Here is a 26837-nt window from a genome sequence, read left to right on the forward strand (position 1 = left end):
GATTCGCATGATAGTGTATTTAGTTGATATACTGATCATGGCATAGACTCCGGAAATGGCGGCACAACATCTGCGCATGACCATTGCTACACTGCAAAATCTCGGGTTTGTGGTCAACGAAGCCAAATCCATACTATGTCCATCGCATAAAATAGACTTTCTGGGTTTTGTCATAAATTCTCCAGCGGCTCAGTTGAGTCTTTCCCGTTCAAAACTGCGAGACATACAAAAGAAGCTACGCTCTCTGTTGTCAAAACAGACAGTCTCCCTGAGAGCCATTGCCAGGATAGTGGGTCTCCTGGCATCATCTATTCAGGCGATCTTCCCTGGGCCCCTTCTCTAGCGAGCCCTTCAGAGATTAAAGATTCAACATCTGCAGAAGGGTCTCTCGTACACAGACCTGGTTCTTCTGTCATCGAAGGTCAGCCAGGAACTTCAGTGGTGGCTAGGCCATGTAGAAATGTGGAACGGTCGAACCATTTTCGACTCCCTTCCAGAGGTTATCATAGAATCCAACGCCAGCCGCTAGGGCTGGGGGGCGCGCGGCGGAAATATTACTACAGGAGGACGATGGTCCATTCAAGAATTAGATCTCCACATCAAATGCCTAGAGCTGCTCACCGGCTACTTCGCGATCAGGACTCTGTCACCCAGGAAAGTCTTGTGTTGCATCCTGTTAAGGATGGACAACATATCGGCAGTTTGCTACATCAACAAATCGGGAGGCACAAGATCCTCCATTTTAGTAGAGATAGCGAAGGGCTTCTGGCACTATTGCCTAAGTCACCAGATATCGGTCATAGCCGAATATATTCTAGGCCAGTCGAACGTGGTGGCGGACTGGCACTCGTGACATCTCACGGACTACAGCGACTGGCAAGTCCAACCCCAGGTAGTTCAATGGTTACAGGCGATCTGGGGGCCATGCCAGATCGACCTCTTTGCGTCCAGGTTGAATCGGCAAATGTCTCAGTTTTTCAGCTGGAGACTGGATCCGTTAGCTCTGGCGACGGATGCCTTCACTCAGGACTGGTCCCAGTCCCTGAACTATGCTTTTCCCCTGTTCATTTTGATCCCTCATGTGTATACACAGATAATGCGACAGAGGGCGGAAGTGATCTTGATGACTCGCCTCGGGAAATCGCAGCCTTGGTTCCAGAGTCTTCTGGAGGTGAGCTGCAACTTCCTCAGGAGGATTCCGGGATCCCCGACGATGCTCCAGAGAGATGCACCCGATGGTCATGTCGGGGCAGCTGTCCCTGATGGCCTAGAGACTTTTCCAGAGACATTGGCAAATGCCAGGTTTTTCGGAGCAAGCTTCAGCCTTTATCAACCAAGCTTGGCCTCCATCCACCAGAAAGAGATACACTTCAGTCTGGAAGGCTGGGTTTGTTGGTGCGCGGAACAACATGTGGATCCCGTGGGGGGGGGCGGGATTACCCTGTATTGTGAACTTTCTTTCTCTGAAAGCTTCCGAGGGATTGGCATATCGTTACGTTAATAATTTCCATTCCGCTATTTCGGTGGGTCATTCTCAAATTGAAGATAAACCTGTAGGCATGCACCCGCTCGTATGTAAGCTTCTGAAAGGTATTAGAGTAGTGAATCCACCCAAATCTAAGTATACTTCCTTATGGGATGCCCCAAAATGACGTGTTGACAAGGAAACAACTCTCGGCTAAGTTGGCTATGCTTTTATGTCTTGCAGCATGTCGACGATCATCGGACGTATTAATTCCAGGACCAAGACAAATTCTCGAAGTGTTGATTACCATGCTTTTCTGAGTAATGCTAAACTTTGTGTAGTACACTGCCTTAAGGCCTACGAGGAATGTACAAAGTCTATTCGGCCTTTAGGTACAGTTCAGTTATTAATTGCTTTGCAGAAACCATACAGGCCTGTTACTGCGGCTACTATAGCCAGATGGTTGAAATATTTTATGCAAGAGGCGGGTATTGACACCCAGATCTTTGGGGCGCACTCTGTTCGTGGTGCCATGGCCTCTAAAAGTTTTATGTTAGGATCTACTGTTCAGGACATTATGCATTCTGCTGATTGGTCCTCAAAATCTACTTTCAAACAATTTTTATATAAACCGGTGGGTGATATTTCCTCTGTAGTGTTTCATCAGCGTTAAACTAGCATAATCCGAAGCCTCCGGTCCTGTAATAGAATAAAAAATTAGCTAGCTATCGCGCCAAGAATTTTCAATTCTATTAAGGACACGGAGGCGAGGATTATCCCACCTGGTTATATTACATGCATTGTAATGATTTTGCCCAGCCATGACTTTAAGTTCTGTTTAAGCAGAATTTACGGGCTCTATTTCTCATTCTCAGAGGTTCTGAGAAGATGGACTACATATGCTTCCTGTTGAGAAGAGGTTTCATTCCAGTTGGATGTTCTTCCACGTTGGAGGAGGTTATTGTTGGACTTAAGTTATTTCATGGACGTTACTGTTCAAAGCAAAGAAAGAGGAGGATATCTGGTATTGACTGGAAATTATGGGCTATGACAGGATGTGATGTGTTGTTTGCATCATGGAAAATATTGTTTCTTGATATGCAATACTAAATTTCATTGGCTGCTGTGTGTAGCAAAAAATGAATGAGAAAGCATAATCCTCGCCTCCGTGTCCTTAATAGAATTGAAAATTCTTGGCGCGAAAGCTAGCTATTTCTTTATTGCCCATCAACCTGGTTGACATATTCAAGTCTGAAAGGGAGTGCGCTGCAGAGTCCGGGGTCAGGTGGAGATCGTCATGAAAGTAAGGAAGAGGGATTCTCCCTGAATGCTCGGACACAGGGAGCCCAAGTAGTGCCACTTGCCTGGTACTCCCACCCCAGAAACCTGCTCTTCCCATCAAGGGGACATTACATGGGAAAAAACACCTTTTGAGAGTGATAACATTTAGAAAGAGATTTGGAAAAGAGTGTGTTTTACTGGGCCTTGTAAGACTAAGAAGAGATAAAAGAGGGCCCTGAAGCAGGCCTGGCTAGACATTTAGGAGACAAATCGGGCCTACAGTGGCCCACCCTAATGCACCCTTGGTCTACCCAAATAAAAATTCCTGGAGCCGGGCCTGCAGAGAGTCCACTATAAGTTTTTTTATTAGGGCATGGGACACTCTTGCTAATCCGTTTCTCCAGGTACTGCTTGGGGGCAGAACGGCCGGTCTCCTTCGCACCCCCCTCTCATCCTCTTTGAACCACTGCCCCAGCGGTGTAACGGAAAATGATGGGGCCCCCTGCAGAATGTACAGAGGGGCCCCTGAGAGTCCTATTACTCACTGATATTAATTGACGTGGGACTGAATGGGGGCCACAAAGGGTTGGGAGCCCAAGGATGAGCTGGGACACCCCTGCCGGGGTCTGTGTTGCATCCCCAGCTCTCACTAATCTATCTGCAGCCCCCTCCGCCATTCCCTCTGACCCCTGACCCCATACCCAGAGTGATGTTCCGGCTCCTCAGCAGGGGTCCTTGGGTGGTCTCCACCTCGGCCACGATCCTCTCCAGGGTGGCCGCATACTCCAGACAGTCCAGCCTCAGGATGACTCTATCGGCCAGGACCAGGGCCATCTCCCCCCACATCCGGGCCATGGCCTGGTGGTACCTAAAGCCCCTGTCCATCAGGCGCGAGACCAGGTCGTACGTCTCATACACCGAGTGGTACAAGGGGTAGGAGTCGATGGAGTAACTCTGAGAGAAGCAGAAAAGAGACAGAGGTTTTCAGCAGCAGCCACATTGCATAGCGCCCTGAAGACAATTCAATAAAGGAATACATGTAGACAATAAATCAGAAACTGCTAGAGCGGCCATCTTTGAAAGGTTTTAACAATGCAGAGGCAGATTTATAAGGTCCTTGGGACATCTTTGCAACACTGTTGTGTCAGTTTTGTGATGCTGATGCAGCGGCGTCGTAAACAATGCGCCACCATACGACAGATTTACAAAGTGATGCATCTAGGGAGATGCGTCACATTGTAAAGCCCTGCACTACATTATACCCACATCAGGTATAACGTATGCAGGTTGGGCGTTCCGTCACAAGGAAGCCCCGTAAAAGGGACGCAGTGAAATCTCACTTGTAAAACCCTGCTGTGTCAAAACCTTACGCCTGCTTTAAGCAGGTGTAAGGAGTGATGCGGCATGTTAAGCATAGGGCACCCGAGCCTTGCTGCAGTTGTGTTGTGCTTGCAACACAACTCCAGTAATGTACTGCCCTGACGACAAAAGATGCGACACGCATCTGACTATCCTTGCGCCACGGAGCCTCGCATTGTAAGTGTGACACATCCCTGGTGGCGCAAGGGTAGTTTTACATGTCGCATCTTCACTGGCGCATCCCTGCTAATATGCAGAGATGCGCCAGTCCTTTCAAATCTGCCCCATATTCTTTAAAAAGCTACGAAGGATTGCGTGCAGAAATTACTGCTTTCAAAGGGTTTTTTAAAATGCAACTAAAACCACTTCGTGACTGCCACCTGTGTGTGTGCTTTTCATCTTCTAAAGCACCCCCTGCTGCAGATCATAAGGGCATTGCAAGGCACCAAGGAATTCTGTCAACATACAGAGGAGTGAGGCCGAAGGCTGAGTTCCTTTATAAGATCATGGAATTCCAAGGTGACTTGTTAGAATCTTATAATGCATGCGAAAGGGATTTTTTTTAATAATACATTGAAACCCCATCACTTTTCCCACTAACTACTTACATTTGTGGTGTGTTGCTCCTTCAAATGAGAGATAGCATGTTTGCAAACATGGGGAATACAAGTAGGATCTCTGGTGCAAAATTAAACACACATAAAGCTGTTAGATATTTGTTGCAAAAATATATTAGAATCAGTTGCAAAAAATCCTATACATTTTTTTTAATTACTGTACTGGAATGTGTTAAAAAGTATAGTGAGATTCTGTCTTTTTATAATTATATAAAGCAGGCAAAACACAAACCTGCTGCCATAAATATTGCCTTTATGCTCATCACTATTCATGTAAAAAAACAGGAGCAAAAGATGGGGAATCCAGGCTTCTCTTTCATTCTTTAAACTGCAGAGGGAAGCTAATCGAAGAGGTCAGGTCGGTTGGTGGAAGGTCAAGCATTTGTTGATGTATCCTGGTCCTTTGCTGTGCATGGCCTTGTATGCGTGGGCCGGCTTCTAGAACTAGCATCGCTTCTGAATCGGGAGCCAGTGTAGAGATGGAGTATGATGTGGGTCCTTCTTGGAATGTCGAGTGTGAGTCTGGCCGCTGAGTTCTGTATTGTTTGGAGTCTCTTCAGGAGGTGTGCAGCGATTCCTACATAGAGCGTATTCCGGTACTCTAGCGTGCTGGTGATGAGGGCCTGCGTGACAGTCCTTTCGGTCTTTACCGGGAGCCACCTGAAGATCTTACGGAGGATGTGAAGGGTGCTGGAGCAGGCGGGAGGGACTGATTTGACTTTTCTTTTCATGGATAGCTTGCTATCCAGGATGAAGCCAAGGTTACGGGCATGGTCTGGAGGGGCGGGGAGGGCGACGGGTGCTAAGCTATGTGGGCCCCCAAGTGTTGGTCCATGGCGAGGTGTTGTTCTCAAAGATGAAGACTTCAGTTTTTTCAGTGTGAGTCTGAGACAGTGGTCTTTCATCCAGTCCGCGACATTCATCATGCCTCTGTGGAAGTTAGCTTATGTGGTGGAGGGATCTTCGGACAGTGCAAGGATGAGCTGTGTGTCGCCGGAGTAGAAGATGATATTGAGTCCCTGTGTTCTGACAGTGCTGGCCGGGGGGTTCAAGTAGCTGTTGAAGTGGGTCAGACTGAAGGACGATCCGTGGGGGACTCTGCAGATGATCATCACGGTGTGAGGCGAAACCTTTGGGTTCTGCCAGTGATGTACAGGGCCAGTCATTTGAGGGTGTTTCCTTGAATCCTGATGTGGTGGAGTCCATTGACCAGGATGTGGTGGGAGACGGTGTCATGTCGCAGTCTTAGTTTCCAAAGAAAGAAAACATCAGGTGAGAAGATGTGGAAAGTTACAGCTGGCACCCTCCCCTACCCTTACCCCATCTTGTTATTCTAGATGGCAGATGCATGCTGTAATTGCTACATCTTCACGATGTTCAGAAAGATGTACAAGCAGAGGACAGGGCCGGAGATCGAGGGCTAGTGACTTGTTTATCAGAAAACCAATGAACTGAATTTCGTGGCTTCACAGGAGAGATAATTCTAACCTTCATAGATGGACATGAGGCCTACTGTTTCAGTGAATGCTTGACAATTTAGCACAAACGTACTTATTGACTGACAGCGACATTCAAGTCTCTCATACTTCAGTTATGGAAATAATGGCTGAGGCACTATAGGATAAAACTGGACCCTGCTTCAAAATTCTGCCTTGCGTGGTTAGGACTTCACAGTGGATGAGAAGCTGTTCAAGGTTTGTGTTTGTGGGTGTGAGCTGGATTATGCTGTCTATGGCGGAGGGTTGGTGTTTGAAGCTTTCATAGATGGCCGGGATCTTGTCATGGAAGAAGTCTGCAGGGGTGTCACACAGTTCCGGTGAGGGAGTGATGTCATTCTCTGTGGCAGCAGAATTGGTGAACTCCTGCCCAAGGGTGAAAAGTACTTTGCTGTGGTTCACACTGGCTTTGATATGGTCTGCTAGGGCGTTATTCTTGGTTTCTTTCAGGAGGTGGTATACTGGTTAAAAGCGTTCCAAAAGACGGCGCAGTCTTCTGTTTTTTTGCTGATGAGCCACTTCCTTTCAAGTTATTGGCCATTGCATTTGGTGGAGGGCAGCTCCTCGGTGAACCATCAGGGCGCTGAGCTCCAGGATGACCTTGTGTGGCCTCATGGTCTGTAGGCAATGGTGCCTCTGATGAGGCTTTCTCCATCTGTGTGGAGTTGGAAGCTGAGGTGTTCCAATACAGGTGTTGAGTCATCTGGAGATGCCTTGCATTGGATGGTGTCTCTATAGATGATGGCGATTCCGCCTCAGCGCTTGTTGGTTCAATCCTGGTGTGTTATCTTGTAACCTTTCGGATGGTGTAGCCATGTCTGGTGCAGAGGTGGCGTTAAGCCAGGTTTCTGTGAGGAAGATGACATCCGGCATGAGGGAGGAGATCATGTCTCAGACCTCCGTGGTGTGTTTACCGGGCAAACATGCATTGAGTAGGATGCACTGAAGTTGTGTCATGCTGGTCTCAGTCGACGTAGCGGGTGCAGACGTATCTGCATTGTCACTGGTGTCTTTAGTTGCTTCATTGATGAAGGTGACGTGGAAGTGTCAGAAGGAGAATGATCCTCTTGTGGTACGTGTGGCAGCAGTGGTTGTTGGTGCGTCTGGGGTCCAGGGCTCAGAGGTCAGCAGTGGTTTATCTTCATGGGCAGGAAGTGCCAAGGGTCCTGGCGCTGGGCCTATCAAGATCAATGATGCAAAATTATGGAGTTCTAAAGGTCCAACTAGGTACTGGTTACCACAGGGCCCGCATTTCAAACTGCAGCTCTGAGTCTGAGGCGAGAGACAGACTCATTGTCAAGATCAAGACAAGATCAGGAGCAAGTTTAAGAACTTACATAGAGATTGTAAGGGAGGGTAGGTGTCCGAAAAGGGTGACAGGACAAAATATATGTTTATTGTTTATTACACTGCATATAGTTTTTACATGGGTGTGTGTGTACATGGGTGTGTGGGCATTTGAACAAGCATGTGTGTGTATGTGTGCCTTTGTGTGTGCATGCATGAGTGTGTTTACATGGGTGTGTGTGTATCTTTGTGTGTGTGTGCTGATTCAAGAGACATCTGAAGTTCAAATGAGCTTGTACTTGTCGAGCAGCACAGATTCTATTTATTTATTTATAAGGTTTTATATTGCGCCAACCAGGAGGATTTCATAGTGTTCTACAAATGGTCATGTGGAAAAATACACTTAAAGAAAACTTCAATTCAAAGACAATATAGGATGTAGCAGCACCTAGTTTGAGGGGAGTAGCAATCACAAGACCCTAGGTGTCAGATATACATACAAGACAGCAAGCGTCGAGAGAGAGCATGGATGATAATAAAGCACCAAAACAGGGCTCAGAGAGTGGAGCTCTATAGATTCAAGGGGAGAGATTTGTTCATCAATAACATTTTACCTTATTTTTTGAAAGATGGACTTGATGGGTTCAGTCTGATTGCAGAGGGCAGGGAGGTTCAAATTCGCGAAGCAATACCCAAGAAGGCTCTGTTGCAGATTTTCTTTTTCCCATATTTCTGTGGTTTCAACATCAAAGTGCTGGGGCTTCTGGAGGATCTGCAGCTGCCTCAAAAGCTCCAGGTTTTGTGCGAGATATCTCGGGGTGTTGAAGTGTAAGCGTCTATGGGCAGCGCATGCAGTTTCAAATGTATCGTTGCCTCATATAGGAGCCAGTTTAGAGATTTCAGGATGGGAGAGATGTGGTAGTTTCTTTTTGATCTGGTGGTGACTCTTGCAACAGAGTTAAGTGAAGCTTTTAGTGGGGCTAGCTTAGATCTAGGTGGGCCACAGAGGGTTGCACTTCTATCATCCAGTCTGGAAATCACTTGAGCTTGAACAGCTGACCTGAAGTCGTCAGGGAGAGGAAGGGTTTTATTTTCCTAAGGATGTTCCCTTGGCACAATGTGCCCAGGACCCACCTCTGGGCATCATGGTGCACCTAGGGCAAGAAAGCAAAAGTGGGATGGGTATGCCCAGACGTGGGTCCTGTGCCTCCTCGCCACTGGCGTCAAGCTATCCTGGTTGATTAGGACTGAAAGCCCGAAACCGGTCCCAGGATGCTTGTTTCCAGTCCAGGGAGGACCTGGCTTGGCAGTTCAGGCTGGACTGTTCCCATGTGGCACAGGGTCAAGATTGATTTGCATATGGCTGGGTCCAAACTGGAATGGCATGGTAATAAAAAAAACGATGGATTTAGGCCCAGATCTCTGTCCTGGGGTGAATGGATGACATTGTTCTGCATTCTGTCCATCTATTGTTCTTTTTGCACACTTTAAAGCCTGGAAGCAGAGGTGGGCACTGTTAGACCTGGCATCCTTGGCGTGGGTCCCCCATCCACTTTCCGCCCTCTTCATGTATGACCCCTTTTTTTGTGCTGGACTAAGACACGCTGAGTGCTGTACCCCTGCTAACCAGGGCCACGGTGCAAGTGCTCCCTATCGAACTATAACCACGAAACTGGTATCTGACCCGGGGAAAATGGTAGAAACTCCAAATTAGTGTCCCTAACATCAGGAGTATACGAGACATTCTTTTCGGGGAATGAAGGTTAGGTCCGGGGCATAGAAATGGCGATAAATATCTAGATTCCTAACCTCGTAGTGTGCCCCAGATGTGTAGTCAAATGTCTGGGTTGTCTCCCACAGCCGGGGGTTGGCTGGCTGCCGTCAGATTAGAGAGGCGGGGTAGTTTCTGGCAAGTGTCCTGCCGCAACAATGCCGGCCCAAATTCCCGCTGAGAGTCTGGCACCCCGGCCTCCCTCCTTCAATCAATCAATCAATCAAAGCATTTATATAGCGCACTACTCACCCGGAGGGTCTCAAGGCGCTAGGGTAGGGGGGGTCCGCTACTGCTCGAACAGCCAGGTCTTGAGCTGCTTCCTGTCCTTCAAAGGACAGGGGTGCCATCTGGAAAAGATGAACAACAACAGAAACCAGGATGGAGAGGAACACCCTACCTGATGAAAGACTTCAAAGACCTTCAGAGATATAACTAGGGAACCCTTGAACGGGAGAGCAGATCATTTTTGGACAAGGGAGAGCCCTGCTGACTTCGTCGTGGCTCACGAATTATACCTCCGGTATGCAACGCATTCCACCATCATGAGCCCTGCTGACTTTTTCGCAGCTCGTACCTTGAGGATCGTACCTCTTATACGCAAAGCATTTCACCATCACGAGCCCTGCTGATTTTGTCGCGGCTCGTACCTTGAGAATCGTACCTCCTGTAGGCAAAGCATTTCACCATCACAGGCCCTGCTGACTTCGCCGCGGCTCGTACCTTGAGAATCGTACCTCCTGTACGCAAAGCATTTCACCATCACGAGCCCTGCTGACTTCACCGCGGCTCGTACCTTGAGAATCGTACCTCCTGTACGCAAAGCATTTCAACATCACCAGCCCTGCTGACTTTGTCGTGGCTCGTACCTTGAGAATCGTACCTCCTGTACACAAAGCATTTCACCATCACGAGCCCTGCTAACTTCGTCGCGGCTCGTACCTTGAGAATAGTACCTCCTGTATGCAAAGCATTTGATCATCACTAGCCCTGCTGACTTCGTCGCGGCTCGCACCTTGAGAATCGTACCTCCTGTACGCAAAGCATTTCACCATCACGAGCCCTGCTGACTTCATCGCAGCTTGTACCTTGAGAATCGTACCACCTGTACGCAAAGCATTTCAACATCACCAGCCCTGCTGACTTTGTCGCGGCTCGTACCTTGAGAATCGTACCTCCTGTACGGAAAGCATTTCACCATCACAAGCACTGCTGACTTTGTCGCGGCTCGTACCTTGAGGATCGTACCTCGTGTACGCAAAGCATTTCACCATCACGAGCCCTGCTGACTTCGTCGCGGCTCATACTTGGAGAATCGTACCTCTTGTACGCGAAGCATTTCACTCTCACGAGCCCTGCTGACTTCGTGGCGGCTCATACCCTGATACTTGTACCTCCTGTACACAAGGCATTTCATCATCACATGCCCTGTTGACTTTGTCGTGGCTCGTACCTGGAGATTCGCACCCCTAATCTTTGACTGTGAGTACCCGAGTCGCCCGAGCTACTCGAACACAACCTGAGCTGACCCCATCCCCATCTTCAACTCCCGAACAGTCTCTCCAACCTTCCTACCTTATTGTGGATCTGACCTGTTATTGGGCCTTGTGATAAATCAATATATAAAGGAGACTATACTTTCATAGAAAACCGGTGTGGTGTCCGTTTGTAGTGTGGCAAAATATTACTGTACATGATCATAAATGCTTTACACTGGCTCTCGAGGTTCAGTCTGACTGCTTGGTGATACTACTAAGGGTATAGCCCCCTATCCTAACTAGAGGAGGCAGGTCCCGGCTGGGACAGAAGTGCTTACCTCTGCCAACCGGGGACCGCCCAATCTAACAGGCACCCTGGGAGAACCCCAGCAAAGTGCAATCTCGTGCCTGGCTAATAGAAAGGCAGTGGAGTATAATGTTGGGATGCATTCTAGTAGCTGGGTGTGGGCGGAGCTAGGGGGCCAGAGGAAGGGGAGGAGTGGACACAGGAAAGGGGCAGTTAGCGTAGGGACAGGGAAGGAGCAAGAGGCACGTAATAAGGCTCAGAGTAAGGAGTACCTATCGTGTCTGTGGTTATTGTGTCGAAGATGCGACAACTGGCGACGAAGGTGGGATGGTGCAGTCAGCCACTCACAGGACCCCAAGGAGAAGCGTCCCTGTCCCAATCAGCGTGAAGAGAGAAGACGCTGTTGAGCTACGTGTGGTGGAAGCAAGTCCGCCGCCTAGGATGAGGCCAGCAGCTATTGCCCCTGCTTCTGTGACCTGTCCGCCGCGTGGAGCCCCGAGGAAGAACGCGCCACTGAGCGCTGAGGGATTTCAAAGCGGTGCGCTGCTTCGCGCCAAAAACCGCAACTCACCCCAAGGCTTGTAAATCGGCACGCGATCCAAAGACGGAAGTCGGGTGCTCACCCCGACTCCATAGACTGATCCGGTGACCAAGGAGCCCCGGAGGTGCCGCCTGAGACCCGAGAAAGCGTTCCGAAGAAAGAGCGCTGCTGCGCGCCAAGAGAGAAGCCAGCAAAAGGAAAGGCCAACCCCGGATGCATGTGACATGGCACACGGTCGCTGAAACGGCCCGCGATTAAAGAAGGAAGTCGGGAGCCCACCCTGATCCTATCCTGTTGCCCCGACAACTGAGTGAGCGTGTGAGGCATTGCTGAAGCCTCATGGAAATGCCTATAGAAGAGCGCCGGTACGCGCCAAAGTCGAAGGTTCACTCCTGATGCGTGTAGAATAGCACGTGAATAATGACAAGGAGTCGGGAGCTCACCCCGATCCTACCTGTGTCGAGCGCCGAGTGAAACGTCTGGAAACCTGCCAACATTGAGGACAGTGGTCCTAGCCTCCGCGAGCGTCCTGCTGCCGGCCGATAGTCCGGTGAGTGAGCATCAGCCTGGAAACACGAAAAGGAGCCAAATCTCGTTCCCGACGAGATTTCCACTACGGCGGCCATCTTGGAGTCAGGCAGGTTTTGTCCCAAACTCTATCAAGAATCCAGAGCGGCCATTTTGAGGTCAGGCAGGCAGAGGTGGAAACAAGCATTGGCAGATAGGATGAAAACAAGCATTGGCGACTGTGAAAAAAAACCAAGCATTGGCAACTGTGATAAAATAAACATTGGCAACTGTAAAAGAGACAAGCACTGGTAGATGGAAGCAAACAAACACTGACAAGTACAAAGTTGCAGCAATCCAACAAGCATTGGCAAATGCAAGAAACAGATAAAGGCAATAGTAAAGCCACAACAGTGCATCAAGCACAAGCCAATGTCGGGAAATAAGCGAAGACTGCACGGCGTATAAACAAGCATGGATGACCACAAGCTCCGAAGTCAGCGAATGTAACGAGCACGAGCAAAGACAAGCGCCAAAGTACACAGTCAGCACCATGCGAAGATAAACAATTAAAAGCAAAGGGAGCTAAGAAAATTAATGATCCAGAAGCACGAGTGGAGGAATGTCAAGGAAGATGTCAAATGTATCAGACACCATCGTGGAAGAGTCACCAACCACCTGCAGCCACCATGCAACTCCATTGAAAGCGAGCCACGAGTCACGCATAGTGTAGCTGAGTGGTGGCCATTCGGACCTCAAGAAGTCCAAGCTTCATTAACTGGCGCCTATCGAGACAGTTGCGAAACTTAACAACCTCAGAGGAAACAATCGGACGAAGGATCTCGGCAGAAAGTGGTCAGCAAATAAGACAGGAAGCAAAGTAAACAATCCTGCGACGGTAGCAGGCGAAAACTTTCCTCCCTTATGGCGGGGGGTACAGCAACCCATCGGCCCAATCCCTGCATTGATGTACCGCCCCCAGTGACACAGACTGACAGTCAGAGTTTGGGCCCCAAATGGAACCGGTGGCTGGAATCATTAGACGATTTCCTCGACGCCATCGGTGAACGAAGAGATAGAAAGTGTCTGACACTACTCCTCCAGCTGGTAGGTCATGAGGGCCGACGTTTAGTCAGAACATTCCCTGAAAAGGACACAGAGACCTATGAGAGACTCCAAAAGAAGCTACGTACCCATTTCCATGCACCGATAGACGTGGATCATGCTCGCATCGCCTTCACCACAGCACGGCAGGAACCAGGAGAACCATTGCCAAAATTCATCGCCCGATTGCAAAGCCTGGTACCCGGCTGCTACTTCAATACCTTTACAAATGAAGAAGCCGTTCGGCTTCGGATAATCGAAGGCTGTTCAAATGCAGACACAAAGCGCAAGATCCTTCAGGGACAGTGGTCACTAAGGAGAATCATCAGAGGGGCCGAGGTTGGAGTGCGGGTCGAAGTAAGAGACATCTCAAACAAAACCAAAAAAAGGGAAGGTGAAGGCAGATCACAGCCAAGACAAAAGAAGAGACAAAGCGTCATAAAATACTCCGAGTCACCAACCCGAAAGACCAGGATGAGTTTGGATCACGATAGCGACACTGATACATCCTTAAGGAGTTATTCAATCTCAAGGAGTCAGTCAACAGATGGTGCAAACAGTTTTGAAACAGATGAAGTGTCAAGTGATTCAGATCGCACCAATGGACCAAATGACAGCCTGTCCAACAAACGCTCAAGAAAGGGAAAACATAGAAGACTGAACCAATCAAGTCAACACTGGAAATCGGTACACGACCACACACAAGCATCTCACTGTTCGAGAGACGAGTCCGAGGAGACGTCAAACAGGAAAACACACCACACCAGTAACACAGATGTCAGTACACCAAACAAGTGTGAAGAGGAAGTGAACCGCATAAGATGGACTGATTCATCCAGACAACGAAAGGGGGAAGACAAACGCGTGCATGACAGTCAAAACAATGAAGAAACAGAGAGGAGGTCATTATCATCATGCGAGAGAGACAGAAATGAAATACCTTGGGATCAAACTCAAGACATGAGTATGTGGTTATCGAACAATCTCTCCAGTGAATTGACAACGAAGACGCCTCGAGGAAGATACCCGGAGAAACACCTCAAAGACAACTCTGGCGTGCAAAGCAACTCGTCACGGACTACCCAGTTCCGAAGTCCACTCGTTAAGACATTCTCAAAGGAACGTTCTCAAAGGGAAGTGACAGAGAACTCCTCTGATTCATAAAGCATGTCGGTCCGATCTTTCGAGTCGACAGAGTCGTGGTCCCGACAACGGCCATGGCGCCAATCACCCGAACACACCAGAGAACCAAGGGACACTCTTCCAGTCAAGAGCGACACGTCTCACACCAATGTCAATGCACACTCGATCACTCTACCAGACAACCTGTCATGTCAGTCACAGGTGCATCAAGACACAAATACTACACCGTCACCCCGGATAGGGGCAGCGAGGTTGACTCGAAGGTCCCATAAAAGGAAAACAGATATAGTGGCCATCAGCACCCAGATAAAAATGGACCAGCCAGTCGATCTGCAAGGGATACCAGATGTGTCAATAGAGACAGGTCATCATCGGATGAGAACGAAACACACAAATACCCAGCCGGTCCCAGGGTTCACCTGTTCCAGGCGCGAGCGGGATTGGGTGAGACAACCAGAGACAGCAAATCAGTCTCCAAGCCATACCAAGATGATCTCCGCAGTTCTTACCCTACCGGCTGGTACCCAGGGCTCGGAACAGGAAGACAGTGTTGTTCTCGACCGGACAAGGCTAAAGGAAGTAAAAATACATGCAGGCGCTCGGAAGAGAACCAGAACAACATCCCCTCAGAAAAGAGGTCGAGCGTCACGTGAACAAGAGTCACAAAGGAGGACAGGCTGCTGATATCATGCTGAGCTCTCCATAGACACCTCAGACACTAAAGGTGAGTGGATCACCCAGAAGTTGAGTGAAAACCACCATGAATCTGAGCATATGCACATCACACGAGAATTCGTGCAAGTGCAAAGATGCACTCTTGTGATAAAGGATGCTCTCGGCGAGGAAACAGAAGGCCACACAACGCAAGCTGAGATGCGTCTCCATAGCTCAAGTGAACAGCCCGCGGACTCGTATGGCTGATTTAGGAACTCTAAAAATGTTGGACGCTAAGTTCATTTCGTTAACAAGGGGGGAGATATAATGTTGGGATGCATTCTAGTAGCTGGGTGTGGGCGGAGCTAGGGGGCCAGAGGAAGGGGAGGAGTGGACACAGGAAAGGGGCAGTTAGCGTAGGGACAGGGAAGGAGCAAGAGGCACGTAATAAGGCTCAGAGTAAGGAGTACCTATCGTGTCTGTGGTTATTGTGTCGAAGATGCGACATGGAGGTGAGTCAGCGCACTGGTCGGGTATGTTTTATTATAGCCTAAACGGCCACTGAGTGGTCGGGGTGAAGCATGATATCCATCATATCTGTGGCATGGGAGAACTTTGAGATCATGTCGAATTTACCTATATCTAAGGGGGTGAGATATATGCAGTGTAGAGATTGGAAAAGTGTTAATTTATGTTGGTGAGTGATCGAGACTCGTATCTGAGAGCAACAGTACGTCCCTATCGTGTCTGTAAGGGGGGCTTCCTGGGTCCCGCGCCCATATATACCTCCGCCTTGCAGTTGTACCTGGTTTCACAGCCAAGCATGAATGGTACAGTCTGGAAATCCTGTGGTTGCCTTCCGCATCCAACGCAACCAGGGTCCGTGGTGGTAAATCTTCTAGGGGGAGGGGTTAAGTTGGTAGTAGGGATCACAGAGTTTTGTATAGTCTTTGAAAAATAAAATGGTGCATATATGGGGGGGTCAGCAGCTGTTTGGAAAATATGGCCATCGGGGAATAGATCTCCAATAGTGAGTAGGTTATAATGTCAAAGTACACGCTGTACTACATTTTCCCAGGGGTTGTCATCAAGTGGAATAGTGGGGGTGTAAAAAGGGTCGCCGCTCAGCAATAAGAGTAACAACAATGGTCCTTTAAAAGACTTATAGAAACATTTGAATAAAATATAGCCTACAATGAGTCCTATATTCATTGGCGTCCAGCCGGACAGAAATGTTATCAACTAGGTGTATACAAAAAATATTTTCAAAAAGCAACAAACAATACAGTGGGATACAATCCTGCATCCGGTACACAAGAAAATAACAAACAAAAAAAATAAACATAAAGTTTTTCAGGCAACAAGAGGGCGGGAGCTTTTGGTCAATGATAATACATAAACAAGCTATCCCCGATAGTTAACACACTGATAGAACACATTGGTTGACTGTGTGAAACTATACAAGTGGTCGATGGCGTTTTGATCCCTTAGCAGGTATAGTGGGATCATCATCAGGACTGTCGTAATCACATGCCTGAATTTAATTTCTGCCTAGGCTCTAGTCGAGCCTCCTCAATGCGGGCATGTGGTTCCGGGGGATTTGAAGATGGCGTGGTCGCTGGATCGATGATCCGGTAGTGAACGTCTTATAAGGGCGAGGCCTTTCAAGCAGCAGCAATGGCTGGGACCTGCTTGCACTATGGTGCGAGCAGAATGATTAGCAATAGGCACAGATTCCACCATTTCCAGAAGTTTGTGGACACTGATGGATATCATTGGCATCTAATCGTATGCCCTTTGTTAGAATTACAGAGTGTGAGCGGCCATCTAGCTTGTCTGGCTCCGGTTTCAGGTGTGGGATGAGGTCATCCGGAAGATACCATTGGTATGAATATTGGCATTGGGCAGTGAGTTAGTATAAGTAAAAATCAGGTACGCAGATGTGCCACGGTAGTAGCGAAAGGTAAGGGTGTCGCAGCGGACGCAAGGCTGCCCGGTCCATTCACAGTAAGAGGCTGCTCAGTGAGGGGAAAGTCTGTGAGAGCGGGATAGGAATGTTTAAAAATAGATATAAAAAGCAAGGGAGCATGACCATTTTAATCATGGCCACACATTCAGCTAGGGAGAGTGGTTACTTGATCCTGCATTCAACTTGTACGGAGAGATCTGCCTTTGCGGGCCATAAGTAAGCTGCAATATTTGGTCCTTATCCCTGTAGAGTCAGATGCCAAGATATTTGTCGAAGTCCTCAGTATATTTGAGGGGGTGGTCAGCTGAGACTGGCCGAGTGGAGTCGGTCAGAGGGAAGAGCTCTGACTTGGCTCACTTGATGAGGAGTCCAAATAAATTGCCAAAATAATGATCTCTTGCATGAGAGATGAGGGGTTATCTGAAGGGTGGCGTAGAAATAGGTGTATATCAACGGCATATAACGAAAGGAGCAGCGGGCCATGAGTAAGCTGGAGTCCCTAGTAAAGATGGCGGGCCTGCAAGTGTGAACCAAGGTGTCCATTGCAATAATAAAAAGTTGGGGAGACAGATGGCAACCCTGCCTAGTGCTCCTGTGATAAGGAAGGTGGTGGTCAGTGAACCGATGATCCGTATACAGGCCATGGGTTTACTGGCCATGGGTTTGGAATAGAAAAGCGTGAACAACAATAGGAAGGAGGGATTTAGGCCCAGATCTCTGTACTGGGGTGAATGTATGACATTATTCTGCGTCATGTCCATCAATTGTTCTTTTTGCATACTTTTAAGCAAGGCAGCACAGGTGAGCATCCTTGCTCCATTAAAAGAGTCAGTCTGGTAGCCAATACATTGGCTAAGATTTTATTGTCCAGGTCTAAAATGGAGAGAGGTCTGTAGGAAGTGCAGGGAGTGTGATCTTTACTGGGCTTTCGTAACAAAGTGAGAACTTCTTCCCGTAGAGTGGGTGGTAGAGTGCCAGCAGTCAAAGATTAATTCTATAAGGGCCAGGAGCCGAGAAGCTAGTTCTTTTTTAAAGGACTTATAAAAGGCTCCAGTGAGGCCATTCAAATTCTGGTGCTTTAGAGTCATCAAATGAATCAAGAGCTGTGGAGATTTTATCTAGATTAAGTGGTTCACTGAGGGCCATATGTAGGAAGCTTAATTGTGCTCTCAAACGCTGAAATTCGCAGAATTTTTGCATTTTCGATCGCAATTAGGGCAGTGTGCTATGGAGCACACAAAACCCCACATGCAAAATAAGGAATCGCAAAATTTGCGATTCCTTATTTTGCTATTGCATTTAAGGAATTGCAAATTGCGATTCCTTAAATGCAATGTAGGAAGCACCCAAGTTGTGCGACTTTTGGCTTAAGCAATCGCAAAATACAACCAACTTCAGGTTGGTGGTATTCTGTGATTTCTTTGAAAAATGCACTTTTTGGCATTTTTCAAGGTGCCATGTGGTCATGTGGGCCACATGTGCATACGTGTCAATTTCAAGTGGTGCAAAAGTGTGTCCTATTAACACCCTTACAACCCTGAAATTGCATTCTCAATTTGCGATTCTCCAATTGAGACTCGCAAATTGAGAATTTCTTCCCACTCATTCCTATGGGCCTTCTAGCCCATAGGAATGAATGAGAAGGTATTCCTCATTTGCGAATCGCAATTTGCGATTTGCAAATAAGGAATAAGTGGGATTCGCAATAACATTTGCTAATCCTACCTATATTTTGTTTTGCGATTCTCTAATTGCGATTCCCTAAAAATCACAATTTGAGAATCGCAAAATGAAAATTACCTACATATGCCCATTAGGAACTATCTCTGGCCATCCATAAGCCAGATCTTGCAACTTCCTCTGGATAAGAAAAGAGTTCAGGGGGTGTCAAGAATGCGAGGGGGGAAACATTGCTTGTAGTATTTTGGAAATTTGGCCAGTACTCCCTCGGCTCCAAGCATTCACGCATTGACATCAGCCTGGAGTTCTGTCACATTGCTATGCACTAACAGCAGCTCCCTCGACTGCAGCCTTTCAGGAAACTTCTAGAGTGACAGAAACGCCAGCCCGGTTGGGAGTGAGGCATGTGCAGATGCAAGACACAAGTGACTGTTTCATAGGACCTGTGGGCTTTAACATTAGAAATCACCAGTAAAATTAAAAATAATAGGCCTTTAAAACAATGTTTCAGTGTCCCATGACTTACAGACTTCAGGCCTGATTTACAGTTTGATGGACGGAGTATGTGCCGTCATCATGGCTGAGAAGTATACTCCCGCCATGGCAAAGGCACTCAGCTTGTCAAATTTACAGACGTCTACCGGCCCAGCAGACATTTCTTGGGATATGTACAAGAACTGCCACTAACTAACGCTAGTTTAGCAGCAATTTTATTAACGCGGCCTATCACCAAAAACTATTGCCTTGTTAGCGATAGATTTACAATATGCGGCTACATGGCGATAGTTCCTGGTAGCTGTGGTGAAAACTGCCGTTAACACTAGCGTGAAGGTGATTCAAATTCTGGTGTAAGCGGGCGAAAATTGACAAAAGCCCAATTTGCGGGCAAAAGTCAGCCTAACGTGAGTTTTTTTGCCTCTATAGGCAAAAATAGGATATAAGTCCGCCCAAATAAAAAATAGGAAACATATGCCCCCTTGTATTTCCAGGATCCATCATCACAGTAAATCATGTAAATGCATAGAGCATATTAGAGCCGTACGTCAAACTTTCAACAAATTGCAAAGTGGGATTTTTTTTCTTAAAATGAAAGAAACTAAGAATCCCTTTTGCTCCCATCGACTAAGGGTCATTTTGTGGTCTTACCTGGTGGTGACGGCCAGTAAAAACATGCCACTTCATTCCGCACTCTAAAACGGGTGGGTGGACACATTGCAAATCATCCGATGACCCTATTGCCGTTGGGCCACTGCCGGTGTTTGTCAGCGATAGAGATGAAGTAGAGTGTGCCGTCGACATAGTGATGGTCTGACTCCATTTGAGGAAGGCGGAGCTTCACTTATCTGAGGGGCAACGGAGGACCCTTTCTGCCAAACTCTAAATCAGGCCTTCATATGTGCAGCACAGTGCGGATACGCCACCGCTCCAGAACACCTTCTCATGCTCTGTCCCTAACATCTAAAGCTCTTCATGCCGGGGAGAGGGACAGTGGGGAGGCAGGGCTGACCTCCCTACAGCACCTGAGCACCCCTGCCTGCTCTGTGCATGACATCTAAGGCTCTCCAAGCTGGAGAGAGGGACAGTGGGGAGGCAGGGCTGACCTCCCCACAGCCCCAGAGCACCCCTGGCTGCTCTGTGCATGACATCTAAGGGTCTCCAAGCTGGAGAGAGGGACAGTGGAGAGGCTGGGCTGGGCTGGCCTCCCTACAGCCCCAGAGCACCCCTGGCTACTCTGTGCATGACATCTAAGGCTCTCCAAGCTGGAGAGAGGGACAGTGGAGAGGCTGGGCTGGGCTGACCTCCCCACAGCCCCAGAGCACCCCTGGCTGCTCTGTGCATGACATCTAAGGCTCTCCAAGCTGGAGAGAGGGACAGTGGAGAGGCAGGGCTGACCTCCCCACAGTTCCAGAGCACCCCTGGCTGCTCTGTGCATGACATCTAAGGCTCTCCAAGCAGGGGAGAGGGACAGTGGGGAGGCAGGGCTGACCTCCCTACAGCCCCAGAGCACCCCTGGCCGCTCTGTCCCTAACATCTAAAGCTCTCCAAGCAGGGGAGAGGGACAGTGGGGAGGTGAGGCTTACCTTGTCGTAGGAGTACCACATATCTGCCACAGAGATGCCAGTGATGATCAGGAACGGTGCCTGGTCACTGCCAGAGTCGGGGCCTTCAATGCTGCAGAAAGAAAGAGAGATTAGCCTGCGAGCGGACCTGATGCTGAGGTCCTAAGGCAGGTCCAGGTAGGAATCTCAGAGGGTGACTCACCCATAATTCTTTATATAAACAATTTTATTCGTTTTTCAGGATAAACAAACATCACTTATCATTTATAAACACATTCACACTATCAATTGGCTTTCACAATACGTAACAGCACATTTTTCAATCAATAATATTCTGAACCACCCTGCCTTCCTCCTCACCTTGGTGCCGACCGGCGGTCCCCGCCACTGATGACCAGCAAGCCACACCAAGAGACATGCAGGCCTGGTCTCCAGCGTTCCTATCGCATAACCCCTCCCCCTCGAGCTGTGCAGGCTGGGGTGTGACAGGACTATTCTGGTGGTGCTAGCCCCGGCCCCCACCTGCTAGATTAGGGCCCGACTACTTGGGACTACGGGAGTACCTGCTTGGTTGCCCCTTGTCGCCCTCTGCCCCCCTGCCTCTCTCTCTTCCGTGACGATTGTGTGCTGTCGGCCCGAATAAGCAGGCAGGACGACCTTTCAACCAAGAGGCCTGAGGGTGGTGAGTCGCAGGAAGGGTGTGGTATCTCCCATTGTGAATTGCCACCACCCCTCTGCCCTCCCGTCGCCCTGGAACACTCCGTGGTGACATCACTTAGAATGTCACCACTGCGAAGGTTCCAGGGTGAGCGCCTCAGTAGAGAACGGTGGACACTGGTTACCGGTGGCTGAGGTCGTGTGCTGTTTCTTAACTTGTCGACTATAATAAAGAATCCTGAGTACCTGTCATCGCCTCCCTCGCCTCATTTGTTAACTTCGACACTGGCGACGAGGACGGGGATCTGCCTGCACATGACCTCAACACGGAGCAAGAGTAAAGAATATTGAAGGTCCGGAAATCATCCAGTACAGGAAGAAGAGGTATCGGAGTGAAGCGCCGTCTGTAACGGAAGGTACTGTTGTCAAAGTGTGGCGCGAGGAAAGCTTAGAGCTATTCGGAATGCTGAGTGACTTTGGGACCGCTACAACGAGGGAAGCGTGTAGTGAACCTTTAATACACTGTAGTAGCAGCGAGTTGCTTCACTAACACCTGGAGGAAAAAAAAAAGAAGTGGCATAGAGGGCACCGTGTCATGAAGTAACGTGCAGAGCGAGTGACAGCGTGACTCGGCGCAGGTAGGGTGCTGCGGAATAGCTAAGGAAATCCCAGCCTGCCTGTGCGACCGAGTGGCGCAGAATACACTATCCTAGATCACGGCGTGGGAGGCGGAAGAGAACCTGGGAAGAGTAGCTGCCTGGACTGAGCCTTCTTTGTGTGGCACTAAGTCAGAATATGAGCAGAGTAATCTTACATTGGGCGAAATTGTAATCTCACCTTCACTAGCCCTGTTTGAGGATCCAACCACCTCGTGTGACCCTTTGGGAATCCAGCTGTAGTGAAGCACGTAGAACAAGCTCTAGGAGGGATTGTATCGTGACTGATTTATGAGGAGAAATTCCTCTCATCTTTCCCTTTTGGTTGCGTTTCCTGCCACACGGAAAAGAGATTCGATCGTGCTGGAAATGTAAAGAGGGAAGCCTGACTGAATGCGAGTTTGAAGTACAACAGCGCCATCTTGTGGGCTCCACAGATCATTGCACCCAATAATATACAAATATTGACTGAATGTATTTTGGGAGGTAGACTGAACTGTGTATTGTTTTTTTTGAGTAGCTAACATTTGTGGGACTAACACAGGTGCTCGCAAAACGCATTGATGCTGTGATAATGGTGTTTGATGTGTGTTGTTAGCGCAACCTTTATCCTGCCTTTTGCATTGAAGTGCTAATAAGTTATCTCTAGAAAAAATAATGCAAAATGTAACACCACCCCCAATGTTTTTAGTGAACCCAGGGGAACCGGCAATACAATGGAAAAAGTGGAAGAAAATGTTTATGAACTATGCTGTTGTCTGTGGGCCGAACCTAGGGCTAGAGAGGAAGGTGGCTTTGTTAGCATATTATTTGGGGGCGGAAGGTGAAGAGGTCTTAGAACACCTGCCAGAATTAGGTACACAGGAGGCCAGGGGACTGAACGAGTTTGAGATAAGCATTAAAAAACTGGACCTGCACTACCTCCCTAAGACTAGCACCATTATGGAGAGGTACCATTTTGGGAAGAGACGACAGAAAGAAGAAGAGTCAATGGAGGACTTTGTGTCAGACTTACGTAAACTTGCTGCCACATGTAAATTTGGGGGATCAAGCGAAGAGAGGATCAGGGACCAGTTTGTGTTAGCGTGTAGAACGGAACGGGTACGGGAGGAATTGTGGCTAAAGGATGACCCCCCATTAAGAGAAGTGCTTATTGTTGCCAAACAAGTGGAACACATGATGCAATGTGTGAGTGAGATAAAGCATGACAGTGAGGGCAAAGACAGTGAAGGGAAGGTTAAGGTAAGCGAAGTAGTTACAGAAGAAGAAGACAGGGTATTAGAAGTCAAAGGAAAGAAGCTGGGTCATAAAGAGCAGAAGGAAGGCAAGGTGGGCTGGTCTTTCAGAGGGAATTGTTATAGGTGTGGGAAGCTGGGTCACATGGCAAACGACAAAGAATGTCCCGCACTCAAGTTTACTTGTAACAAGTGTGGCAGGAAGGGACATTTCCGACAATTTTGTAGGAGTGGTCAGGGGTTCAAGAAGCTGACAAGTGAAAACGTGAACACAGTGCGCGATGAGATCATCCTACAAGTTGAGGGGGGTCAAGTCGACAGTCCCAAAGACAACATTACCATTGAGGGGACTGACATTGAGGCTATGTTTGACTCATGCTCAAAAATCACGATAATTAATGCCAAAGAGTTTGAAAGAGTGGCAAAGGGTAAGATCAGGTTGGGCAGAATGGACATTAGAACAGGAGGATACAGTGGTCAACCCATTAGCATGAAGGGCTACTTCTGGGGCACGATAGAATATAAAGGTAGACTCACAGCAGAGAAAGTGTACGTATCCTCAAAGGGAGACAACATCCTGGGGTGGCTAGCGCAAAAGGAGTTAGGCACATACCTTGACCCAAACAAAACCCCACAAATCCGGGTTCAAGAGGTGAAGAGCACCAGGGACAACATTGAGACGGAATTCAAGGAGGTGTTCAACGACAAGTTGGGGTGCTTGAAGAACTATTCCCACAAGATAAAACTGAAGGAGAACGCAGTGCCTGTAGTAGCCAAGGTGAGAAACCTTCCGCTAGCTATCCAAGAAGCAGTCAAAGGGGAACTAGAGAAGCTGTGCAGCCTGGGGGTCATAGAGCCAGTAGAAGCTACAGAATGGCTTGCGCCGATCGTCGCAGCAAGAAAAAAAGATGGATCAGTCCGCCTATGCATCGACCTCAGAGCATTGAATAAGGAGGTGGTGGTAGACAAGTTTCCCCTGCCCAACATCACACAAATGATGAGTATGTTGGAAGGAGCAAGGATATTTTCAACGCTGGATCTAACCTCAGCCTACTTCCAGATCAAGCTCCACAAAGACTCACAAGAGCTAACTTCGTTTGTGACGCCCATGGGTGCTTTTAAATTCAAGAGAATGCCATTTGGGCTGGTCTCCGCAGCTGCGGTGTTCCAAAGAATCATGGGGAGCATACTTAGAGACATCCCTGGAGTCTTGTGCTACCAAGACGACGTACTCGTGTTTGGCAGAGACGACGAACAACATGACAGGAGGTTGAGACAAGTACTGGGGAGATTTAAGGACCAAGGTCTCACCGTAAAAAAGGAAAAATGCAGGATTGGGTGCAAGGAGTTAGACTTTCTGGGACACAAAGTGACGCCTGATGGCATCCGCCCGAAAGCCGAGCTGCAGAACACCATAGCAAACTTGATGCCACCAAAGAACAAAGAGGAGATAAAGTCATTTATGGGAATGCTGGAATTCTACAGCAAATTCGTTAAGAACTTCGCTAGTAGAACATTCAAAATACGATGCTTGCTCAAGAAAGACGTAGCGTTTGACTGGGATGAAGAATGTCAGAAGGAGTTCGAGGAAGTAAAGAGAGCACTGGCAGAAGCACCCAGCCTGAAAGCATTCAGTCCCAACAGAAAGACTGTGGTAACCACCGATGCGAGTTCGAAAGGACTGGGAGCGGTCCTCTCTCAAGTAGGAGCGAAGGGCGAAGAAACCATTGCCTTCGCATCTAGGTCACTACAGAAGTCGGAGTCTAACTACTCAGTGATCGAGAAAGAGGCGTTGGCGGCACACTGGGCCATGGGCAAGTTCAGAGACTTCATCTGGGGTACCAAGTTCACCCTACGCACCGACCACAAGCCTCTAGTTGAAGTGTTTAGCAAGAAGGGACTGGACGCCATATCGAGCAGAATCAGGCGATGGGTGGTAAACTTGCAGGAATACACGTTCGGGGTTGAGTATGTACCCGGAACGAAGAATCTTGCTGCAGACTGCCTGTCGCGACTGGTAAAAGAAAAGGCCGAGGACGAGCCGGAAGACATGAGTAGTGAAGAAAAAGAAGACTTCCGAACGGAAAATGTGTGCGTGATCACACAAGGGGCGATAAGTGAAGAAAAGTACAAAGAGGCCCTGGAGGCAGACGACCTATTGAAGAGAGTATGTGAAAGAGTAAAGGAGAAGTGGAGACTTGAAGACAAGCAAAGCGAAACTCTACGCCCATACTGGATGGTCAGGGAAGAACTGGCTGAGGTTGACGGATGTCTGTTCAGGGGAACAAGGTTGATCCCGCCCGGAGCGGTGAGAGAACAATTGGTGGATTTGGCCCACGAGGGGCACTTAGGCATCTCCAAGACAAAACAGAGAATGCGAGAGGATTACTGGTGGCCGTGCATGGACCAGGAAATTGAAAGGAAAGTCAGAGATTGCATCCCATGCGCAGTTAGCGACAAAGTCTTGAAAACACACACACCGCCTATGGTCTGCAGGCCACCCCCCTCAGGACCGTGGGACGAAGTGGCACTAGACATAATAGGCCCGCTGACTGGAGAAGCAAACACGCCGTACATCCTAGTCCTAGTAGATCTGTACTCGAGATGGCCAGAGGTGAAGATGGTACCAGAAATCACCACCAGAACCGTCGTCGAGTTCTTACGGGAGGTATTCCTCAGAGAAGGTTCACCCAGTAGCCTACTGACGGACAATGGAGTACAGCTGTGCTCAAGGGAGATGAAGGATTTCCTCGAGTATTGTGGAATCGTACACAAGCGATGTGCGCTTTACCACAAAGGGCTTGGACGGCACTCTACTACAGAGGTACCTGGGGGTGCGTGCTGTGCAGCAAAGCAACATGGGCAGGCTAAAGGATAAAGACCCCAAGCATGCCAAGCAGGGGACACTAGATCGCTATACTAAGTCGGGCCCCACTGGAGAAAGACACTGGGGCCACCCGCTCAGATACGGCCCTGCTGATGAACGCAATAGAGGCCTCCCTCGAAGCCCTGGAGAATAAAATTGGAGCGGTGGGGTCGGACGTAACTCTCCTGCAACAGGACCTCCGAAATTTGGCGGCAAGGGCTCACCACGCGCTACTGGCTAAACCACCAGTGGGAGCGAGACCCAGGCCGGTCATAGCCCGCTTTCTAAACTTTTTAGACAAAGATATGATAGTACGGGAGGGGAGGAAACTCGGGGAAATCCGTCTTGATAATGCCCACATAATGATCTTTCAGGACTACAGCCAAGAAGTACAGAGGCAGAGACGCTCCTATGACTCGGTTAAATCCAAACTAAGAGACCTTCGAATTCAATATATGCTACTGTTCCCAGCAAAACTAAAAATGATCTATAAGGGCCAGTCACTATTCTTTCAGACCCTGGGGGAGGCCTGGCACTGGCTAGAGGAGCGCCCGCCGTCGGCACGGAGGGAGTCTGGGGCCCCGGCAGTCGTTATGACGGACAGACCGGCAGGAGGCCGTAGAGAGGTACCGAGGCCACATAGCTCTCGCCAGGGACGGGGGTCCCGCTCCCTGGTGGCGACTCCATACTCCACGGCTGGGCTT

At 48.7% G+C, this 26837-nt stretch overlaps 1 protein-coding gene across 1 annotated transcript in view; it reads right to left on the reverse strand.

Annotated features, from left to right (window-relative positions):
• The window catches only part of LOC147689525 (glutamate carboxypeptidase 2-like), a 442929-nt gene that overhangs the window by 101990 nt on the left and 314102 nt on the right, over nt 1-26837 (reverse strand). The window contains exons 14-15 of the mRNA XM_086936914.1: nt 20741-20831; nt 3448-3700 (exon numbers count right to left, since the gene is read on the reverse strand). Coding sequence (XP_086793040.1) covers nt 3448-3700; nt 20741-20831 — 344 coding nt within the window. The remainder of the gene's footprint in view (nt 1-3447; nt 3701-20740; nt 20832-26837) is intronic.

Source organism: Lissotriton vulgaris, chromosome 9 (genome assembly GCF_964263255.1).
Source record: "Lissotriton vulgaris chromosome 9, aLisVul1.2, whole genome shotgun sequence".
NCBI lineage: Eukaryota > Metazoa > Chordata > Amphibia > Caudata > Salamandridae > Lissotriton > Lissotriton vulgaris.